We start from the raw sequence: 24315 nt of genomic DNA on the forward strand, positions 1-24315 counted from the left end.
TCTGTGGAAGCCGGGGGGAAGTCTCCTTGCCACACAACACCACCTGTCCTGAACTGGTTCCCAACTCAAGAAAAGGAAAAGAAAACAAACAATTCAAAAGAAACAAACGAACAAAAGCCCTAGGATCCCACCAGCACGGCAGCCAGACCGGGAAGCAGCTCCACACTCGAATGGAGCTCCACAGCCCCTCAGGAAGAAGCAAAGATGGCGCACAGAGCCAGGTATTTTAGCGAAAGGAGGGGGAGGTGGTGAGAGGTAAGGAAGAAATCAAAAGAAGCAGAAAAAAAAGCAACACTAGCAGCCAACAAATGGCACTCAGAGAGCCAGCTAGTGCAGGCTGGTGTTTTTGGGACAAGAGACTGTGTCCGCAGGAAGCAGTGGGGGCCGAGTGTGGGTGTAAAAGGGTAGGGAGTGGGAAATTGTATATCACAAATTACCAGAGCTCTGCAGCCTCTCAGGAAGAAGCAAAGATGGCGCACGGAGCCAAGTATTTGAGCGAAAGGAGGGGAGGTGGTGAGAGGTAAGGAAGAAATCAAAAGAAGTGCAAAAAAGCAACGCCAGCAGTCGGCAAATGGCACTCAGAGAGCCATCCCTTTCGGGTGTGTGCAATCCAAGCAGCCGGTGTTTCCCGGACAAGAGATTGTGGTCACGGGAAGCAGAGGAGGCCCAGTGGGGGTGAAGAAGGGTGGAAGGTGGAAAAGTGTATATCGCAAATTGCCGGTTGTTTTGACTCCCGCTGGAAGCTCTGTGAGGTTGCTTTCTCGCACCCCGTTTGCTTGTCTCTGATAGGAGTCCAAGATGGCGGATCCGCGCTGCGTGAGCTGGTAGGGGACCTCTGCGTGAATTTCTCCTCGCTTTCTGTTCTAAGTTTTATCACTCCATTTGGTGCTTGGCTGAGTTCTTTATCTCTTCATTTGATGTTTTAGGGTTTCAGGATTGTTGTTTTCTCTGTTCGACTTAGTTTTTCGGATCTTTGCGGTGGAGGGACGGCATGGTGCTTCTGCCTAGAGCGCCATTTTGCCGGAACTCCAGAAAGTTTCTTGATTATTTTGAGCCTTTCTGAAGCCATCATTGTCTGCCTGTTTATGTGATTTGGTATTGACTATTGTCTCTGAAACATCTGTAAGTTATTATATTTATTTATTTTATGTTTGCTTACTGTGTCTTAGCTTCTTGTTTTGTTTTGATTTGCCCAAATAGGCTACTTGTGTGGGCTAATAAGATTATTGGTTCCTTTAAACTCTAAGGTCCTGTCACCAGGTGGTTAGATTTGTAACTAAGTATCTAAGCCTAGGACTGTGTTTAGTTTTCTTGTATTAATTCAGCTCAGGTGTCCAGGTAGTTGGTCACCAAGTGTGTGGTGTAGGCTCTTACCTGTAGTCCTAGACAGGCATGGGTGATTGGTGTAGGCGTAGGTGTCTGGCTGCAGTAAGGAGTCATGCGTGGAGCAAGGGGTGCTGACAGCTGCCCCTGAGTGTCTGGGAGGAAAGTGTGTCCCTGTTCCCTAGAGGGCATAGGTGGATAGGTTTTGCAGCCAAACTTTGAGCTCCCAGTGCTGTTTTCTGCAAGGACTGGGGGGCACCACTTAGTCTTGAACCCGTGTCTCAGGTGGCTTGGTAGAGTGGGTGGAACCACCAGTACTCAGGCCCCTGATGTAGGTAGATGAGGACCCTGCTTAATGGGCAGAGTGGTGTCAATTATCGTGAACCTGCCACTTCACCATATAGCTGAAACAGTTGAAGTTAGACTTCAGGTATGTACTCTGTTGTACTGTGGTAATGAGGGCCTACGCTGTTGAAATGGGCCCACACAGATCTATGCAGGGGTGAAAGGCATTCAAAGTCCATAGACCTCTTATGCCTGTGCCTAGGCAAAGGAGCTATGCCTACCCTGAATTCCTGGCTTAGGGGAGCCGGGAGAATATTTATTTTCCCGTTTGTCAATTTTTTCCATTTCCGAGGTCAGGAGAATGGCTCAGAGCAAATTACCCTACTTCCGGCCCAGTGGACTCGGAAATCGCTAAAGCCAGCCAGCACCTGGTGCATAGCAGGGAGGGGGCAGGTAAATGGGAGATAGGTTTTTCCCAAGAGGAGTATTTTTTGATCTGCACGGTAGGTCAGACACAAGTACTTATCTTTTGCTGATTGAGCAATGCTTTTCACTGGTTCTGGATGCCTGAGTAGACTCTCTACTGCTGGGTCTCTCCCGATGTGGAAGACGCCTCCCCAGCACCACTGCTTGCCTCACCACGCACACAAGCTGATCTGGCTTGAAGGGCGCTGGCCCCTGCTGGGTTAGGTCTGGCAACTTCTTGCTGCTTCTGAACTGTCTCTCCCTCCCCCTGCCACTCAGTCCGATTCCTCAAATTTGCCTTTGATGTTCAGTCCTCCTAGATTGTCATATATAATCAATTCACTTGTTTTTCTGGTCTTTGTTGTAAGAGGGACCACAGGAAGCATCTGACTAGTCTACCATCTTGGCCTCACCTCCTCTGCAGAAGTTTTTTAAAAATAATATTTTATTGTGTTTTCAGTGAAAATTTACATAGTAAATTAGGTTCCCATTCGTCAATTTGTATACAGTTTGTTCAGTGACATAGGCTTTTAAATCAGGGCCCTTGTGTCCATTGTGTGAGTTATGTGTCTGGTTCAAGCCTATCATTTTGATATTAAGATGTTTTAGATTTCGGGATTATAATGAAGAATTGCATATAGGTAATTAAACTGTGAAGTAAATACTCTTTTCTTGCAGTTAAAATATTATATTTTTGTAGGTGGCGTTTTAATTTCCAGGCTCATCTTGAGTGGGAGTATCTCTGCTCTATTCATCCTTTCTCAGTGGCTTTACAGTTAGTTTTACTTCTGTAGATGAGCTAGGTCTTATATAGGCAGGTTAGGACTCCCTCCTGAGGTTATACTAGGGCCGTTGCAGAACCAGATGGCAAGTCAGCAGGCCCCTTGGCTCAATCTTGGCTGCTGGGCTGAAACTGTCACCTCTTAACATCTCAGGTGCATAATAGTTTATCAATTGTAGCCTAGGCAGTGGCCTTCTTACCTTTTACACTTTTTTTCACAGGTGGTAGAGCCCTACTGCGGTCCCTGGTTTCAAGCATTGAGCGTGGCTCTGATCCCATGTGTCTTGTAGAATACTTTTAGTTCTCATTACTCAGTGGGAGGCAAACTCTTGGTCTCTTCTGCTTGCTTCTAGGCCCAGAGCCCAGTAGGTCTATAGCTTAAGCCCTATTTGTGGCTACAAGTTTCTACTCCTTTTGTCTGCAGAGATACTTAACTAGTTGTTTGTTTGTTTTTAAATATGTTTATAATTTTTTATCTTTAAATTTTATCAAGGATATATATTTGGAATGGGGTCTGGGAGGAAGTCCCTAAAGTGTTTGCAGTGCTACTTTGACCCTGTAACATTTTTTAAAGCTGTAATTCTTTTATAATAATTATAATGTTGAATGCCAGCTTTCCTATTACCTAAAACCAAAAAACCAAACCTGTTGTTTTGGAGTTAATTCCAACTCTTAGCGACCCTATAGGACAGAGTAGAACTGCCCCATAGGGTTTCTAAGGAGTACCTGGTGGATTCAAAAATTTAGCTTATTGAAAAAAAAATTTAGCTTACTGAGACGTGTTGTAAGTATAAAATATACATTGGATTTTGAAGACTTAATTTAAAAAAATAAAATATTTCATTAGTAATTTTTAATATTGATTAGAGGTTGAAAAGGTAATATTTTAGGTATATTAGTTTAAATGATATACACTATATTTTTACACAAATAATATGTGCTGTCATGTATCAAATTGTGTCCTCCAAAAATATGTGTCAACTTGGTTAGGCCATGATTCCCAGTATTGTGTGGTTGTCCTCCATTTTGTGATTGTAATTTTGTGTTAAAGAGGATTAGGGTGGGATTGTAACACCCTTACTAAGGTCACATCCCTGATCCAATGTAAAGGGAGTTTCCCTGGAGTGTGGCCTGCACTACCTTTTATCTTACAAGAGATAAAAAGAAAGGGAAGCAAGCAGAGAAAGAAAGAAAGAAAGAAGCACTGAGGGCAGAGCACATCTTTTGGACCTGGGGTTCCTACATGGAGAAGCTCCTAGTCCAGGGAAAGATTGATGAGAAGGACCTTCCCCCAGAGCCAACAGAGAGAGAAAGCCTTCCCCTGGAGCTGATGCCCTGAATTTGGACTTCTAGCCTACTAGACTGTGAGAAAATAAATTTTTCTTTGTTAAAGCCATCCACTTGTGGTATTTCTGTTATAGCAGCTTTAGATAACTAAGATATGTGCCTTCTGTGTTTGTTTGCCAGCTACGCCCTCCTCCTGCGAGGCACCCTCAAAAGTACTACCATGACAGTCCTCTTCCACATGTTGCTATAAAAAAATTGGCATAGCATGCTTATGAAAATGCCTCATGGGGGAAGGCACAGTCACAAACACAGAAGGCACATGTTATTTGCATAAAAATACAGTATTATTAAAATTAATTTCACCTGTTTCTTTTTACTTTTTTTAAATGTAGCTATTAGAAAATTTTTAATTATACATGTGGCTCACATTATATTTCTGTTGGACAGCACTTGTTTAGAGCAGAGTCCAACAAACTACAACCTACCCCTAACTTAGACTCCTAGTTTAGAGCATTGGATTCCAAGGAGGGAGCAGGTACTTATATTGCCCAGGGGTATAAAAGATAATTGCTGGGTTCAGGAAGAAAATGTTAAAATTTCTGTTTACTTTTATTTTTATCTCATCCTTTAAAATTTTATATTTTGATATGTTTTCTAATATAGCATCTATTAGTACAGTAATAGACTATGTATAAATAATAAATAGATATATAAAATTTCAATATAATTATTAAAGTTTTTTAAATTATTTTTTTCTTGATGGGGCATATATTCAAAAGTACTTGTAGGCCACAATTTAGAGGATGCTGTGAAAAAGAAAAGAGATAGGAGGCAGGACTTCTAGAATGACAGTGAGGAGCTCTGCAAATCTCCCCTCAAAAACATAATAAAACTAAAAAAAAATTGCCAAAAACAACCATTTGAGGACTCTGAAAATCAACTAAAGGCGTACAACAAATTTAGAAACATTTATTAAAAAATATATATAGTGAACTTCAAGTAGGATCAGTGGCTATCAGCGCCATTTTAGCCTTGGGCTACTCTGATCCTTCCTCCTAAGTCTGTCTGTGAGGTAGTTCCACCAGGGAGAAGCAAGCTCTTAAATCCAGCAGCTTCACTGCTGGCTGGGGCTGGCTTGATTTGGAGTAAAGTGTGGAAAAATCTCATGCCCTGGGTATAGTTAGGAATAGTAGTTATCTCAGTGGCAAACAAATGGGGAAGGCCAAGATCACAGTCTGTCTGAGCTTGTGATCCTGTTTAGGGCAGAATAAGGCAGTAGACTAGAAAGCAAATACATAGATCCAGGGAATGAGACAGTCACGATGGGCCTTGATAAGATTCCATATATCTGTGATGATCTGTAAGGCCATGCATATGCACAAGGCTGCATGCACACTGAGGGAGTGTGCCAGAGACTGGCCTAGCTATTCACACATTCTTGGCTAAACGTGAGGCCTTATGCACATGTAAACAAAACACAAGAGAGTCCAGTGCAAAGTAAAAGTCTAGGAAGACTTTTAAAATGCCTAAACTTTCAGTACATTCCCCAATTGACACAAATCAATTGACAAAAAGTGGAAGACTTAACTGGCCCAAGGTGTTTGAGCACAATCTCTGACCAATGATTGGGTAATCACTATGGCATGCTGATACAGGGGCAGTATCTAGAAAGCCAGGCTTAAAAGTAAAAACAGACAAACAGCAGAGATTTCAGTGACTGTACCTTGCAGGAAAGACAGACTCCATATGCTAATCACAGGCAAGTCACTAAACAAACAAAAATAGCAACAACAATCCCCAAGGGGGTGGAGGGGAATCAAAATCTAGAGTTGCTAAATTAATATCAAAATGTCAAGCACGCAACAAAAATTATGAAACATGCAAAGAAACAAGAAAATCTGAAAGGAAAAAAGTAGTCAGTAGAAACTGTCATTATATGGGGACAAATGGACTCAGCAGGTAAAAACTTCAAAGCTATTATCATAAATATGTTCAAAGACAAAGTTATGCTTAAAGAATAAAGAAAATTATGATGACAGTGAATTAGTGAAGAGACAATCTCAATAAAGAGATAGAAATTATTTAAAAAAAAAAACCGCCACCCAACGGAAATTCTGGAGTTGAAAAATATAACTGAAATGAAAAATTCATTAGATCCCATCAACAGCAGATTTGAGATGATAGAAGAAAGAATCAGTGAACTTGAAGATACACCAGTAGGAATTATTCAATCTGTAAAACAGAAAAAAAAATGAAAAGTAAACATACTCAAAGACCTGTGGGAAACAATCAGGTATAACAAATTATATGTAATGAGAATCCCAGAAGGAGAGAAAGAAGCAGAAAAAGTATTTGAAGAAATAATGGTTGAAAACTTCCCAAATTTGATAAAAAAAATTATTCTACACATCCAAGAAGCTAAATTCATCAGAAATATATAACAATTATAAACATATACCCAAATAACAACAGAGATACAAGATACATGAAGCAAAAATGACAAAATTGAAAGGAAAAATAAAAAATCAACAATAATTTAATACCTTTTTCTCAATAATTGATAGAATACCTACACAGAAGATCTCAAGGATGTAGAACAATATTATCAACCAAGTTGACCTGACTGACATCTGCAGAACACTCCACCCAACAACAGAAGACTGTTTACACATTTTTTACAAGCTCGCATAGAACATTCTCAGAATAGTCCATATGTTAGGCCATACAATAAGCTTCAATACGTTTAAAATGATTGGAGTCATACAAAGCATGTTTTTCAACCACAGTGGAATTAAATTAGAAATAAACAAATTTGGTATAACCCCAAATATTTGGAACTTAAATAGCATTTTTATAAATTAGCCACAGGTCAAAGAAGAAAAAAGGGAAAGTAGGAAGTATTTTGAACTGAATGAAAATGAAAACAGAACATATCAACATTTGTGGGATCCAGGTAAAGCAGTACTTAGATGGAAATTTATAGCTTTAAATACCTATACCTGTACTAGAAAAGAAAGATTTCAAATCTGTAACCTAAGCTTCTGCTTTAACACAGTAGAGAAGGGGGGCAGGGGAAGGCAAACTAGAAGCAAGCAAAAGGAAAGAAATAATAAAGATTAGAGCAAAAACCAGTGAAATATAAAACAGGAACACAATAGGAAAATTAATAAAACAAAAATCCCTCTGTTTCTTTGAAAAGATGAACAAAATCGAAGAACCGTTAGCTAGATTGACCAGGAAAAAAAGAGAGACAACATAAATTACCAATCTAATAGAGTCCCTACAAGCCAGCAGCTGGAGCAGTACCAAAGGTGGGGACCGGGGTCACAGACGGTGAAAACAGCCCAGAATTGCCCTTGGAAAGGTTTGTTGGGATTCCCCCCCCCCAACAAAAAGAAAAGACTGTACAAGCCAGGTTGATTAAGCCAAGCGTTTTAATAAGGATAAACTAACGTACAGAAGGCAGCACTGAATTCCGTGAGGGACCTGTGAAGCCCTGATTATAACATAGGTTATAATTGTTCACACTCCAGCAATGGTTGCATTTATACCTGAAGGCAGTTAATCTGTAGGTGCTAGCTTCAGGGTATAGGGGCAGCTGTTTAATGTCTCTTTCTAACTGTGGGACAGGGTTGTTGCCTGGTCACCTACTCTGGTTCACTCCCAGATTCCTTCCTGGGCAGGATCCATGTTGAATACGTCTAAACTCCACACAATGTCTGAATGAAATTAAAAGGATAGAAGAGAATACTATGAAAAACATTACCAACAAATTAAACAGCTTAGATGAAATGGACTGTGATGGTTAATTTTTATGTCAACTTGGCTAGGCTGTGATTCTTAGTGGTTTGGCAGATACTTAACTGGTTATTCATCCTTAATATAATATAATGAATGTAATCACTTTCCTTGAGAGCTTGTTTGGATATTCTAGAAGATGGAAGGAATACATAGAGTCACTGTACTAGAAAGAATTGGTCCATGTTCAACCATTTCAGGAGGTAGCATTTGATCAAGAACTGATGCACTGAAGGAAAAAGTTGAAGCTTCAGATACGGAAGGCATTGGCGAAAAACAAGGCCCCGGGAATTGACAGGATACCAACTGAGATGTTTCAACATACGGATGTAATGCTGGAAGTGCACACTTAATCTGCACCAAGAAATTTGGAAGACAGCTACCTGGTCAACCGACAGGAAGAAATCCCTGTATGTGCCCATCCTGAAGAAAGGTGATTCAACAGAGTGCAGAAATTATTGAACAATATCATTATTATCACATGCAAGTAAAATTTTGCTGAAGATAATTAAAAAATGGTTGCAGCAGTACATCGACAGGGAACTGTCAGAAATCCAAGCCCGATTGAGAAGAGGCCATGGAATGAGGAATATAATTGCTGATGTCAGATGGATCTTGGCTGAAGGCAGAGAATATCAGAAAGATGTTTATCTGTGTTTTATTGACTATGCAAAGGCATTCGACTGTGTGGATCATAATACATTATGGATGACATTGCAAAGAATGGAAATTCCAGAACACTTAATTGTGCTCATGAGAAACCTGATACAGATCAAGAGGCAGTCATTTGAACAGAACAAGGGGATACTGTGTAGTTTAAAATCAGAAAGAGTGTTTGCTGGGGTGTGTCCTTTCACCATACTTATTCAGTCTAAATACTGAGCAAATAATTTGAGAAGCTGGACTATATGAAGAAGAACACAGCATCAGGATTGTAGGATGACTCATTAAGAATCTGCGGTCTGCAGATTACACAATCTTGCTTGTTGAAAGTGAAGAGTACTTGAAGCGCTTACTGATGTAGACCAAAGACTACAGCCTTCAGTATGGATTACACCTCAACATAAAGAAAACACAAATCCTCACAATTTGACCAATAAACAACATCATGCTAAATGGAGAAAATATTGAAGTTGTCAAGGATTTCATTTTACTTGGCTCCACAGTTAATGTCCACGGAAGCAGCAGTCAAGAAATCAAACCATGTATCGCACTGAGCAAATCTGCTGCAAAAGACCTTTTTAAAGTGTTAAAAAGCAAGGATGTCGCTTTGAGGACTAAAGTGCACCTACCCCAAGCCATGATATTTTCAATTGCTTCACATGCCTATGAAAGCTTGACAATAAATAAAGAAGACTGAAGAAGAATTGATGCAGTTGAATTATGGTATTGACGAAGAATATTGGCTATGCCACGGACTGCCAGAAGAACAAACTAATCTGTCTCAGAAGAAGTACAGCCAGAATGCTTCTTAAAAGTTAGGATGGAGAGACTTCATTTCATTTACTTTGGGCATATTAGCAGGAGGGATCAGTCCCTGGAGAAGGACATCATGGTTGTTAAAGTAAAAGGTCAGCAAAAAAGAGGAAGACCCTCAGTGAGATGGATTAACACAGTGGCTGCAACAGTGGGTTCAAACATTGCAATGATTGTGAGGATGGTGCAGGACTGGGCAGCATTTCATTCTGTTGTACATAGGGCCAGTATGAGCTGGAACTGGCTTGACGGCACCTAACAACAACAACAACAATTGCCTTCCGTGATGGGATCTGATGTGATCAGCCAATTACATGAAATGGGAGTTTTCTCTGGGGTGTGGCCTCCCTCTGGTATATGAATGCATGTCCTGGCTCGCTCTTTCTCGACCCTGCACGCGTTGCCTGGGATGTAAGCTGGCAGAAGTCTCCAGCCTGCCACCTGACGTGCAAATTTTGGATTTGCAAGCCCCCACAGTCCTGTGAGCCAGCAGAGAGCTCCAGCCTGCCACCGGATCTACAGATTTGGGACTTGTCACCTCCCACAATTGCATGAGCCATTTCCTTGAAGTAAATTTCTCTCTCTTTCTCTATACATGCACACACACATCTCAGTGGTTTTGCTCCTCTAGAGAACCCAGACTAAGACTTGGACAATGTCCATTTACCAAAAAATGCATCAAGAAATAGAAAATCTAAATAGATCTATAACAAGTTAGGGAATTGAATTAGTACGTAAAAATCTTCACATGTAGAAGAGCTCAGGCCCAGATGACTTCATTGGTGAATTCTATCAAATATTTAAAGAGAAATAATTACAATCTTCCACAGACTCTTCCAGAAAATAGAAGTAGAGGGAATACTTCCCAGTTCATTCTGTGAGGTAAATTTTGCTCTGATACTAATGCAAAATCCATGGGTGAAGAAACTCTTGACTATCATCAAAAACTGAAGAATTGCAGGCTGAGAACAAACTTTGCTGAGAGTAGGTATGAAATAGATGATCGATGGTCCTTTTATCAATTATACTTTAGTTTGACTAAGTCATGCAAGGTTGAATGACTTGCATGATGAACGCAGAATTCTCCAGCTCACTGCCATGGTGAAAAAAGCAAAAAACAAATGAGAATCTCTCCCTTTCCAGTATTCTGTGCTTCATTTGCTTTTCATTATTTTCTACTTTATACAGGTGGACCAGATCCAACTACAGGTGTTTCTGCTGTAACACCATGTATGGCTTCCTGGAAAACCTTGAGTTCTATAAAATCATACCTTGAAAATAGAGTCCCTGGGTGCGCAAATGGTTAAGCACTCAGCTGTTAAACAAAAGATTGGAGGTTCGAGTTTACCCAGAGGTGCCCCAGAAGAAAGACCTGGTGATCTACTTCCAAAATATCAGCCATTGAACACCTTATGGAGCACAGTTCTACTCTGACACACACAGGGTTGCCATGAGTTGGAATCAACTTGATGGCAACTGCTTTTTTTTTTTTTTAATTCAAAAAATAGGATTGGGGTAAAGCCTTCAAAATCTGTGGAACTTCATAATTAGAGCACAAACAGAAACAGTACTATAAATGAATGAATTAATTATCCACCAGCATTTTTAGCTAGCATCATAGTCAGTTCTTAAAAGCCTTAAAACTCTTGGGCTGATGCGTCCTTATTTGAGATATAGGTCTTGGAATTTATTTGAATAAAAATTCAAAATATGATCTAGAGTAGATCTCTTTTCACTAATCCATAAGCTTAAAATTGAGGAAATGTCTTTGCAACTTCTTCAACTGCACCCATCGCATTATAGCTTTACTTTATACCTATTGCCGTCGAGTTGATTCTGACTCATAGCAACCCTATAGCTTTACATAGTGGAACCCATAGAGGTTCTTGAAGCTTGAAGCCACTGAACCAGCTTACTACTTATTTAAAAAGGAGGGATGATGGTTAAGTGCTCTGCTGCTAACCGAAAGGTCAGCAGTTTGAAACCACCAGCCACTCCACAGGAGAAAAGAACTGGTGATCTGCTCCTGTAAAGATTACAGCCTAGGAAACCATATGGAACAATTCTCCTCTGTCCTATAGGGTTACTGTGTGTTGGATTTGGCTTGATGGTAAACAACAAAAACACTTATTTAAAAGAAGGCACTTCTAAAGATTTTTAACTTTTTCAAATGTTTTTATATATTGCTAGGTTTATGGAATCTTTGAAGTATAATGTTAAGATTCCTGCCCATTACAGACAACAAATCATTTGGGAGCCTTGCAAGACAAAATAATAATCCGTTGATGGACTCATAGGTATTTAAGTACTAGGCCTCTTTGTGGTGTTTTCTAGCTTTGCATAGCCCTGCTGAAAGCAGTTCAAGCTTAGAATGTTGCTTACTAGGTTCAGAGCCAATCTTTTCACTTGCTAATTGACTTAACCATTTTACTGAATGGAGCTTACTTGAATTCTATAAATTACTTTGTCAGTATATTCAGTAATACAAAATCTTGCTTCAAGAAATACTGGAAATTCCTGTAGAATTTTCACTCTTTGGTAAATTTTTCTTTCTTGATGGAGATATGCTCATGGATAGCAGTTGAATAACATCTAAATGTTGATATAATATACAGAATGTAGAAAAATAGCCTGGACATAGATTTTTTTTTCCCCCCAGGTCACTTGGAAAAGAAATTCCTCCATTAATTTATTATCCTTCTGTAGACTTTTCAAAGAACTTTTATACTAGACAGTCATAGCGGCTTTCCAAGAGAGAGAAAGACCAATTATCAACCTCTTTATCCAGATGGGGAAGTAGAAAGAAATCCAGTGTTGTAATCATACGGGAAAGTCAACAGTAGAGTATAAACCTGATTCTTCGATGTTGCATTAGATGTACTAAGATGTTATTTTGATTTAATGTAGAAAAATTGTGGTAATTGACTACTGAGTCTTGTGTGTATGTGTTTAAATTTTTTCTTTCAATTTTTTGGTCCTCTGCACTGGAGATCAATTCTAATCTCAAATCCAAATTGGTTCCAGGGATTAGAATGATTGTGGGAGAAATGGAAAGGCATAGTTGTACTTCTTCAAGCCCCAGAATTTCTTACTTGGATTAAATTCGTAATTACTACTTATAGAAATTATTTCTCCTTCAGGAATTTGATTTTGATTCATATTATAGTTTATCTGGATACCTATAAAACAAGGAAGTGAATTCATGAAGGAAACCTGGAAATAGTTGCTTTACAACAATGAAACATTGTAAATTAATTAGACTATCTAAATATCAACTTTTAACTAAAAAATGAGAGTTTTGTTTTCTTGGCATAGTAGTCTATCATTTTATTTTTCCTTTCATTTATTTTTAATTTGGTAATTTTCTTTTCTAAAACATCACTAAGATAGAGTCATTTTGTCTGATATTTAAGTACTAAATACTAGGAGTCTACTTTTGTGCTTGTGAGAATGTCAAGAGAGTAGGAGGCCAGCTTTGTGAGTACTCACCATATTATCTTCAGATCTACAAAGAAGCATCAGTGGGCTCTGGTTCATTCCTGATAGTAGTTTTGGGACTATCATTGCTCCTTCCTTCTGTTGCTTACTATTGGCCTCATTTCTCCATTCCTGATGCTGCTCATTTTGATTGGTTGCTTTTGTAGTGATCATGCTGGTGTTCTTGTGGAAGATCAGACAAATAGGGGAACCTGGTGGGTGGCCTGAATTCAAGAAAAGGCTTAGGGAAAGGCTGAAGCTGCTGTGCCTGTCTCCTCCTCCACTGATTTTAACATAGCCATAGAAGTCAATAAACAGCCTCTGTAACATGATGAAAACAAAATTCTCCAGCTCTTTTGCCTTTTGTTACTCCTTCGGAAGAGCTGATAAAAGCCAGAAAAGAGAAGCGTCCCTTGCTCCTAAGATGCAAGCCTAGCCTTTTCAGACTGGTATATTGATTGTTGTTGGGTTAGGACATAGTGTGTATTTCTTTAAACTCCACCTCAAAAAAGTCTATTGGCATTTCCCATTATTTGACTAACATTCTAAAAATTATTGTTAAGATTCAGTGATAAATAACATGGCCAGGAGAAGATGTGACATGGAATTTCAACCAACAGTAGGATGATGTTGGTGCCTTAGTAGAGAAAAAAGAGTGTTAGGATTAATGAATAAATGTTTATGTGGCTTGCCTTTAATTTACTATTGAACAATTACGTATTTTTATTCTTGGCCTGACCTCACAGAAGCAAGGCCTTTCACGTCTGCCAACATTTCACAACATGGTCATTATCAAATATTTGTATGTCTACTTAGTATATAATGCTTTTCTAGGTGTTATAGAATACATATAATCCTTGCTCTCAAAGATAATTTAAAGAAGACACAAGACTATCTCCTGGAATCAGGAAGATGAATACAATTACCAGAAGTAAACCTATTAAAGTCTTTAAAATAATGTTATTATGCAGCCCTTCAAGAGGCAAAGTTTCTCTTATAAATAGTAAATTATAATTATAGACATAACTGCTAATGCAGCAGCTGGTTCATTTGCAGACCCTTTTAGTGCACATAAAGATTTCCTTATTATGTTTTTGCTTATCTAAATATGTTCTTTCCCTGATTTTTCCTAATTTATCTAGAAAAAATATGTGGTAAATCTAACTTTTTGAAAAATCTTTTAGGCCAAAAAACTTGAATAGTAATCAATTCATAGTTTAATAAAGGACATGTGTAGTTTGAGTTTCTGGATAACTCCTCTTACTTTGAAAGTGTTCCTTGATTAAAACCAGATGAGAGTAGCAAGGAAGGTATTCAGAACAGTAAATAAAATGTATGTGCCTCATGGAATTTGCAGAATTCATCATTACAACTAACAACGATTTATAATTACATTTGGTCCTAATGCATATCATATATTTGGTCCTAACAGAGGCACAGTAAGTAAGATAGCTAGTATAAAACACTAAGGTGAAAGGGTTAATTGGCCTTGCACAGTTCAGTTTGCCACTCTAGTGGTACTTTCTGTTGTCTGTGTAAACACAGTTGCTAAGTACTTTCCCACCAAGCTGCCACCCTTTTATTTATACAGTCGAACCACCAATAAGGGATGCATCAGTTTACCAGTTGTTTGGCCTCTTCTTCCTGTCGTTTCGTCCAACTTCATGCCTTTTTTTTTCCAGCTGTTGCTACATACCTTCCTAATCTTTCTTTAGTCCTTACAATTTTGCAGCTTTTTTGCAGCTTCTTTTTTCTCTTATTCATTGAAAATTAAGTAAGATGGAAGTTTTCACCCTTAAGAATGTAGACAATGTGAAAGTCTGACTAGAATATCAAATATTGATTAACTGGTGAGGTTGTGGAAACCCTTTTGGCTTAGTGGTTAAGAGTTCGGCTGCTAACCAAAAAGTCAACAGTTCAAATCCACCAGGTGCTCCTTGGAAAGCCTGTGGGGCAGTTCTACTCTGTCCTTTAGGGTCACTATGAGTCGGAATCAACTCGACGGCAACGGGTTTGGTTTTCGGTGAGGCTGTGTATAAACTTCCTTATTACTAAAAAGAAGTGTTAAGATCTGTCTGTTGGTAGATTACTGTTCTTGAAATCATATCTCAAACTAGAGAAACGTTCAAGCTGATAATCTTTTCTAACAGTTCCTTTTTTTAAAGTAGTGAGCATAAAACTTTTGTGGCCTTAGTAACTACTGAACATATTTTTGTTAGCCTTGCCACATTATGTTATATTCAGGTTTGTCTCAAACTTGTTTTGAAGCATAATTCTTTCACCCAATGTAACCTGAGGTGCAAAAGTATATTTGAGGAATGCTGATATCCCTCAGTATGTGGAAGATTCATTTCAGCTAAATTTCATATATCGTGCCCATTTCTTCTATTGTAGAAGACAAGCTGGGCTCCTGCCAAGTGCTAGGATATATTGTATCACTTTCTTAGTAGCACTATGGATAGAATCTCAGTATTGAACAGAATATTAGGAAGTCATTTTGGTTTTTGATTATCTAGCCTGTGCTTGGTTTTCTCTGTAATAGAGATATAGCTACAGTCTTTTTCATTGTTAGTACTAGTTATTGAAACTTAACCTGATACCTGTGGTTTTCATTCACTGGTGCTACATTTGTCTCAGATCAAATATTGGAAGCAACAAGATAACTTCTTTGTAGTAGGAATTTTGGTCTTTACAGAACTGACAAACCATAACATACAACTAAAAACAAGTAGTGCTGTTTTTTTAGATAATGTACCCATACGTATGTATATACTAATTTCATTTACGAATTTGTTACTTTCTTAAGATTCATTCCATAAATTGCCAATGTTTAATATTACTTTAGTTAACGATGTAGTTTATACTGTTGTAAATAAAGTTGGAAGCTGATTTGAAAAATGGTGTCATATTTTGTAGGACCTTTCCGGTTTTTTTTTTTTTTTTTTTTGAAGCAAAGACTTTTTACTGGACATTGTATTTAGTTGCTCTGATTCTGTTTTCTGTTTTCAACCTGAAATTTCCAGTTTCTTGGTGCAGAACATGAAATATGTCAGAAACTATTCTCCAGTAGTAGAGATAGGGCAGAAAAAGTTCTGGCTTAAAACCAGTGGATGATCATCAGTCCATTTTATGCTGACCATATCGTAGCCTTCTGACCACTCATCTAGAGCAAGTAGTGTTTTATACTGGAGAAGTAGGAATTATTTATAGGACTTATTTAACAACCAAGTGCTACTCTTGAGGGAAAACAGACAGGTTGGATTAATTTAGCTTGTAACATTATTCAAACTCTGCACTCACCTTCAAATTTTAAGATGAATATTGTATTTTAATGCATGTATTTTAGATCTAAATACATACTCTTAAACTGCCAACGTACTGACTATTTAGCACTTGGATAAAGCTATAATCACTAATTCCTAATTAATATTTTTTGTGTAATGGTCTTTCTTGGTCTGTATCTAATGTGATGCTACTTAAAGTGTGGTCTGTGGACTGGTGCTGGTTTGCGTTGTTTGTTACTGGTTTACAGTGAAATAAGTACAGAAATTGAGAGTAAGCATTTAGAATTTTTTATCACAGTTTGACAGAATAATTTTATGCATACTGATTCTAATAGAAATAGAAGTTACATTTTATATGTCTATGATTTTTAATTTCAGTTTTCTAGCAATTTGTATTTTCTAAAAATTTATCAGTTCTTGATGAATTGATAATTAAAAAAAACAAAAAACAAAAAAAAATCCTTGCTCTTTCACTATGGATAGACAAGGATTTTGTCTTCAATGAAAATTTGTAAAAGTGATTTTTAAGACTTTTATTTAGTCACAAAATTGTGGAACTATTTATAAAGGAAAATATTTTCACTGGTAAATTTTGGTACCTAATACCTTTCCAAACGCGAAACCCATTGCCATGAAGTTGATTCCAACTCATAGCATCCCTATAGGACGGAGTACAACTGCCCCACAGGGTTTGCTAGGCTGTAAATCTTTATGGAAGCAGACTGCCACATCTTTCTCCCATGGAGTGGCTGGTGGGTTTGAACTCCTGACCTTTCAGTTAGGAACCAAGCTCTTTAATCACTGCACCATCAGGGCTCTTTTGTAATACCTTTAGGAAAACATGAAATTGTAAAACTTCTATAGCTCATCCCATATTTTTATTCTTAAAAAGCTGGGTATTCTCCTGTACCTGAGAGTCTCAAACTAATTCATTATATTCATTTCTTAATAGAAAATTGGAGATAATTAGATCTTTTTGGGATCCTTTAGATATTCTTTTAAAAACATGTATACTTTGTAGTGGATAATTCTGGTGATTAAAAAATTCTTACACTTAATTGCAGGATAAATTTTTAAGCAGTTGGTTCAGTTTTGAAAAGCATTGAATACTTTGGGCATGGGTATGATCCAGAAAAAAAATTAAAGATTTTTTTTTTTAATTACAGTGTTGAGGTATTCTTTTGAACTGGGACGAAAACAGGGGAACACTTTCTGAAACCAAATAACAAAGTTTCCTGAAATCAAGACAAAGACTAGGTCATAGCCCATGTTAATAAACATCTATAGGAAAGTTGAGGTCTTAATTTTATGCAGATGCACATACAAAAAGAAGATAAAGGAAAAGTGGGAAGAAGATAAGCTTAAATTGTAGAGTTTAATTCCTGAAAATTTTTTGAGAACAGCAGAATTTTTTGTATTTGAACTCCCCCATTTACATGTTTTCTTGTTTTCTCTTATTTAATGTCCTGTAGTTATAATACCATCCTGGTTGCTCTAAAATTCTAAAGTTTGGTAAATGATCGAGATATCTTTTACATCAGGTATTTATATTTGTACCATTTTTTAGAAGAGTTTCTAACATGGGTAGAAATCAGTTATGACAAATTATTTTTTTAAAAAATGTACAGTATATCTTATGTTTGTTAATGGAAAGGAATTAAAAAATCCCTCTCCTATGTTTTCCATATATCAGTTTTTCCAGGCTAGTGTTATTTAAAAGATTCTTCAAATTCTGCTTTCAGATGTCCTTTGTTTTTCCTTACAGGACTTAAAAACTTCAGATGATCATTTATAAATATATAGCAAAGAAAAGGACAAGAAAATGATTTTAGCTACTAAACCTGAAATACATTGCTGTCAAGATAAACAGTTCTTTGACACAAATAAAAGATATCCAAACAAATTACTTCTTTCACTCCTACTTATTGAATGGTTGATGAGCCAAATCTAGTAAACAATAGGGGGAACATTCACTAGTAGCCATTGGTTTTCTTACTATCTCTAAATAAATTATAAAATTAAAAGGTATTATGCCACACTATGTTTAAACAGATAATATGTGTACTTCTGTGGCCAGAGTCATATCAGGATAAGCTAATATTCTTAACCTGATTCATATGGAGTAAAGAAAGTTTAGAAGCTATCTTTAGAATCTCTAATGTGATATAAAAATGTATGTGTGAGATTAGGGGTATAGAAAAATAGGATATGATTCAGAAAAATCTCTAAAAATATTTAGGATAAGATTCTAAACTTTTTGGCTGATAATTCTATCTTTTTTTTTTTTTTTCAGTCATAATCAGTGAATGTACTATGCTTGAGCAAATAATTCAAGGAGTCTTTTTGTGGCAGTAGCACAGCAGAAATCAAATCAGCTCCATATTCCGTTGTGGTCCATGTTTGAAAATAAATCTTTGGTCTGTCAACTTTAGATAGAGATGCTGACCTGGGAGTCTGTCAAGATCTGCAAAGGAAAACATTCATTATGGAAAGACAGGAGCAAATGTTTGAATAGGATTGTGAGTACTTTCTCCCTTCTTTCAAAAATTAAAATCCTTTTATTCAAAAATGTTTTATTAGCCTCCCTTATAACTGAGAATTTCTTGCTTCTGTTTGCTTTTTGGTTCCAGTGCTATTTTTGCATTTTTTTTTTCTTTTTTTAAATCCTGTTTTAACATCTATTGAGAAATGGGCTTTTGTTGTTGTGGTGGTCATTGTTTTCTTCCACTGACCTCCTTTAAACAACTTAGTATAAGAGGAGAATGAGGATATTAATTTGTTAGATAATTCAGCTTTCAGAATAATAAAATTTGGAGGGCCACAAAGAAAGAGAACTTGACTAATTCATGGTCTTTATTTCATTTTGATTTGATGTTCTTGTTAGATGCCGTCTAGTCAGTTCCGACTCATAGCGACCCTGTATACAACAGAATGAAACACTGCCCAGTCCTCTGCCATCCTCATAATCATTGTTATGCTTGAGCCCATTGTCGCAGCCACTGTGTCAGTCCATCTCATTGAGGGTCTTCCTCTTTTTCCACTGACCCTCTGCTCTACCAAGCATGATGTCCTTCTCCAGGGACTTGTCCTGCCTGATAATGCGTCCAAAGTATGTGAGACGAAGTCTCACCATCCTCGCTTCTAATGAGCATTCTGTCTGTATTTCTTCCAGGACAGATTTGTTTGTTCTTTTGGCAGTCGATGGTATATTCAGTATTCTCTGCAAACACTGTAATTCAATGATGTCAATTCTTCGGTCTTCCTTTTTCATTGCCCGGCTTCCACATGCATATGAGTCAATTGAAAAGCACCACGGCTTGGGTCAGGCACACCTTAGTCTTCAAGGTAACATCTTTGCTTTTTAACACTTTAAAGAAGTCTTCTGCGGCAGATTTGCCCAATGCAGTGCCTTGTTTGGTTTCTTGACTGTTGCTTCCAGGGACGTTGATTGTGGATCCAAGTAAAATGAAATCCTCTACCACTTCAATCTTTTCTTCCTTTATCATGACGTTGCTTATTGGTCCAGGTGTAAGGATTTTTGTTTTCTTTATGTTGAGGTGTAATCCGTACTGAAGGCTGTGGCCTTTGATCTTCATCAGTAAGTGCTTCAAGTCTTGTTCACTTTCAGCAAGTGATTGATTTGATAGTACAAAATTAAATTGATATAACTTCGAGTTACATTATTTTTCATTTTCGTTTGTAATAAAGCTGCCCAATTAAGAAAACTTAGATACACCATAATGCTGAATAGCAAGAAATGCTAATAGAAGTCAGTGAAATTGTTTAAAAATCTTCATGGTAACAGTGACAATTTAAGAAAGTAACTTTAATGCCTAAAATAGTTTTAATTGTTTCCTCCAGTCTTATAAATTTTATATAGGTTCAGGCATAAAGAAAATCAAGAACTGAGTAAATTGAAAATTCAGCAGAAAAACATTAGACTTTTTTTATGAACCTGAAAAAACTGGGAAAGAGCCAATACTATGATATGAGTTAGTCATGAAAACTTTGTCCTATATAATACATAATTTTCCGGTCAGAGGATGGGCTATGAGGATGGGGCATGGGAGAATGATTTCATTAATGCTATATCTGAAGCTCAATAATAGGATATCTTACAGTGAATTATATAGAAACACTGTTTTTGCTGTCATAGCATGTTGCACTATTATATACTGCTTAAAAGGAAAGTGGGCCATCAAAACTTTTTACCAATTTTTATTTTCTATCTACCAAAAGAAATCTCTTATCAGACCTAGTAAAACATTAATTTTATTATTTATAACTCTTACACATACCTGAAAATGAAAATATATGTGAAATAAATTGGTTAAAGTATTGCAAAAGTTCTTTACATTCAGAGTCCAACTCTTTTTGAATCACTTTTGACTCAGTCATTGATGTTCAATTTTTCCACATGGAGCTCTTCTACATGCAGTTTTTCTAACAAGAATCTAGAACCATTGGTGCCCAGTTCTTAAGCCAGTTTTGCAGTTACATAGAGCTAACCCTACTTTGATACCCACTTTGGAAATGTTGCTAAATATATCTGATTTCCCCCACTCTCCCCCTCTCTTTACAATTGTTGAGTTCTTAGGAATTAATAGAGTGTTTTAGTGTTGTCTCTTGGATTTTCTTTCAACTCAAATTCTGCAACTTTTGGTGCTGGTACCTTGAAGATTTGCGCAAGCACAAGGAATGGCAACTACCTCGTTATTACAACTTAGTATTGCTACAGCAACAATTGTAAAATTCCAACAATATTAAGATGCATCCTGAATTTAGAAACTTAAAATATGGGGGAAATGTGTATTTTAAACCATAGTGGCTAAGAGCTCAGAGCTGGGTTGTTCTAATGTTTACTAATTGCATGGTCTTGGATAAGTCATGGAAGCTCTCTAAGCCTTAGCTTTCTTATATATGAGATAAATAGTACTGACTTTATAACTTGTTTGTGAAGTTTCAATGATATGATGTATGTAAAATATACTACTTAATAAATGTTAGCTATTTAGTTCTATTGAGTTCTTTGTGTATCCTATTACTTTCTTAACGTTTGAAGGAAGTAGTAACTTGTATGGAGGAAGAGATATTGCTAAATTAAGGTAGCAAATGGCTGGGTGAAAATTCTGGAAAATTTTTCTAGTCGAACTTTAATTATTGGTGTAATATAAAATATTCAAATATCATGCATTTATAATTAAAGGATGGCATTGTATATAGTGGGTCTTTTTTTAATTTAAAAAAATTACTAAATTATAAGTAGACACATGGCTGCTGAGCTGGAAACAGCACTTACTAACTTTCCTTGAAGGATGGTTTGGTCTGTGATGTGGTTTTAGCAATGGATTTTGAACGGAAGTCATGTGTGACACTCCTGTGTTTTACCTTAAGAAGGAATGCCTATGTGTTCTTCCCTGCCTATTTCCCCCTCTTGTTTACCTGTAACCTAACCTAACCTAACCAGTTACCGTTGAGTGGATTACAACTCATTGTAACCCTGTGAGTGTCAGGGTAGAAATGAGCTCCATCAGATTTTCGGTGGCTGATTTTTCAGAAGTAGATTTCCGGGCCTTTCTTTTGAGGTGCCTCTGGGTGGACTTGAACCTCCAACCTTTTGGTTAGTAGCCAAGAGTGTTTACCATTTGCACCACCCAGGGACTCCTTGTTTACTGACTGGATGAAAACGCAAGTCAGTAGAATTTGAATACAGAGTTTGAAGTATGTGTTGAGCTGCCCCTCCAGCTCTGGAATGCTTATTTCTAGATATCACATGAGAAGGAAATTATCTTCTATCTTTTTAAAGCCACTGTATTTTAGGATCTCTTTGTTATAGGGACGTAGCTTGTATTCTAACTAATAACCTTTAAAGAGTAGCCAAACAGACTTGAAAAAGAACCAATTAGTACTTCTGGAAATGAAAAAGGAAATTGAAATAAAAACTCAGTGAGTAAATAAAAGTAACCAGGGCTACCTGGAGAAATGGCAGATTCCGAAGCTGGGACAGAGAAAATTCAAGATGAACCCTGGAACATCTAGTAGCACAAGAAAGTAAGGAAGTGTTCAGAAATTGATAAGGGTGGAATATTGAAAGGAAAAAAAAAATGTTGCCATTGAGGCGATTCTTACTCATAGTGACTCTATAGGACAGAGTAGAACTGCCCCATAGGGTTTCCAAGGAGCAGCTGGTGGATTCGAACTGCCGACGTTTGGTTAGCAGCCAAGCTCTTAACCACTGTGCCACCAGGGCTAAGAAATTGATGAGGGTGGAATACTACTCAGCAGTAAAATTAAATGAACAATTGATACATGTAACATTATGGATGAACCTCAAAAAGTAATGTTAAGTGTAAGAAGCCAGACATACAAGACTATATCTTGAATGATTCCATTTGTATGACATTTCTAGAAAAGGTATAACTAAAGAGACAGAAAGCAGATTGGTGTTTGCCTGGGACTGGGGGTTAGAATGAAGATTGACTGCAAATGGACATGAAGGAACTTTTGGAGTGGTAGAAATATTCTAAAATTGGATTGTGGTAAAGGTTGAACAACTAGATAAATTAGTAAAAAATTATTGAACTGTACAGTTAAAATGGATGAATTGTATGGTATGTAAATTATACTTTAATTAAGAATGTTAAAAAATATTTGAGAGATACTGAAAAAAATATGATGGAGACATGGCAAAGGGACTTAGGAGTCAGTTTGTATTGTTTCCCAGTGACCAAATCTGGAACGAGTTGAACAGAATAAGTAATGGTATAAGGAATTTTAACTTATAAGATTAAATATTCATAAATTTATATGGATATAAATAAATGTGATCCTTGTTACTCATTGATTCCATATTTGCGAATTCACCCTACTCACTAAAATTTATTTGTAACCCCAAAGTCAGTACTTGCAGTATTTTCCAGTCATTTGTAGATGTGCGCAAAGCAGTGAAGAATTTGAGTCTTCTGATGTGTGTGTTCCCAGCTGAGATCAAACAAGGTGACACTACCTTCTAGTTTCACCTCTCACACTGTAAACAAGTATCTTTTTCACCTTCTATTTAGTGCTGCATTTTTATGCTTTTTATTGGTGATTTAAAGTGCCCTCCAAACATTGTGCTGAAGTACTGTCTCTGTTCCTAAGTGCAAGAAGGCTGTGATGTGCTTTGCAAAGAAAATATGTGTATTAGATAAGTTTAATTCAGACACAAATTATAGTGCTGTTGGACATGAGTTCAATGTTAATGAATTAACAGTATCTAGTAAGTAAGTTTTTTTTAAACAGAAACACACACAAAACAAGGTTATGTATTAATTGGCTGACAAAAATGTTGTGACCAGAGATATGCAGGAACCTAACCTTGTCTTTCCCCTGGAAGCACTGGGTCAGTATTTGTTAACTGAGTGTTCATAGTGACTTTATAATAAATAAGAATTGACTATAACTGAATAAATAAATAGGGGATAAGGCACAGCTCTTCTTAACAGTGGAATCCCAGTTAACAAATGTAGAAGGAATGACAAAAATAGAAAATCACCACCAGACAAATGCCACAGTAATAATTATCAAAAACAAGGATTATTAGTGGATTCTAAAATTAGTTTGCAAAAGTATGCCAAGAAAGTATCTTACCACAAGATACTAAATAGGGAAAAGTAGTAACTTTATAGTGGGCAAACATGGCAAATAACCAAATGATCACTGTTTAGCATTGTCAGTAGAAAGACATATTAACATCATTTATCTGCTGATATGATGCATGCAGAAGTGCACAATATTACTTATGTGATATTCTTGCCAACAAATGAGTAACTTCAATTTAATCAGGCGAAAACATCAGGCAAACCAAAACTGAGGGACATTCTACAAAATAACTTACTAGTACTCTTTAAAAATGTCAAGATCAAGAAAGGAAAGACTGAGGAACTGCCACAAACTGGAGGTATCTACAGAGACATGAAAACTAAATGCAATATGTGATCCCAGACTAGGAAAATTGCAGTATAGTGGGACAGTTGGCAAAATTTGAATAAATCTGAAGATAATAGTATTGTATCAATGTGAATTTTCTGCTTTCAATAATTGTAGTATGTTTATATAAGATGCTAACTTTAGGGAAAACTGAAGCCAGGGTATATGTGA

At 37.0% G+C, this 24315-nt stretch overlaps 1 protein-coding gene across 6 annotated transcripts in view; it reads left to right on the top strand.

The window, feature by feature from the left end:
• The window catches only part of DNAJC1 (DnaJ heat shock protein family (Hsp40) member C1), a 343339-nt gene that overhangs the window by 33064 nt on the left and 285960 nt on the right, over nt 1–24315 (top strand). For 3 of the 6 annotated variants that reach the window (XM_023735044.1, XM_023735042.1, XM_023735045.1), the window contains exon 1: nt 19460–19521. The exons of 2 other annotated variants lie outside the window; for them this stretch is intronic. Coding sequence is in view for 1 of the 4 variants with exons in the window: in XM_023735041.1 (XP_023590809.1) it covers nt 18615–18695 (81 nt within the window). In the remaining 3 variants the exon portion in view is untranslated. Of the gene's footprint in view, nt 1–18469; nt 18696–19459; nt 19522–24315 lie in introns of those variants that run through there. One more of the 6 variants, XM_023735041.1, reaches the window with a different exon arrangement.

The sequence above is a fragment of the Trichechus manatus genome, unplaced genomic scaffold (assembly GCF_000243295.1).
Source record: "Trichechus manatus latirostris isolate Lorelei unplaced genomic scaffold, TriManLat1.0 scaffold00075, whole genome shotgun sequence".
Lineage (NCBI taxonomy): Eukaryota > Metazoa > Chordata > Mammalia > Sirenia > Trichechidae > Trichechus > Trichechus manatus.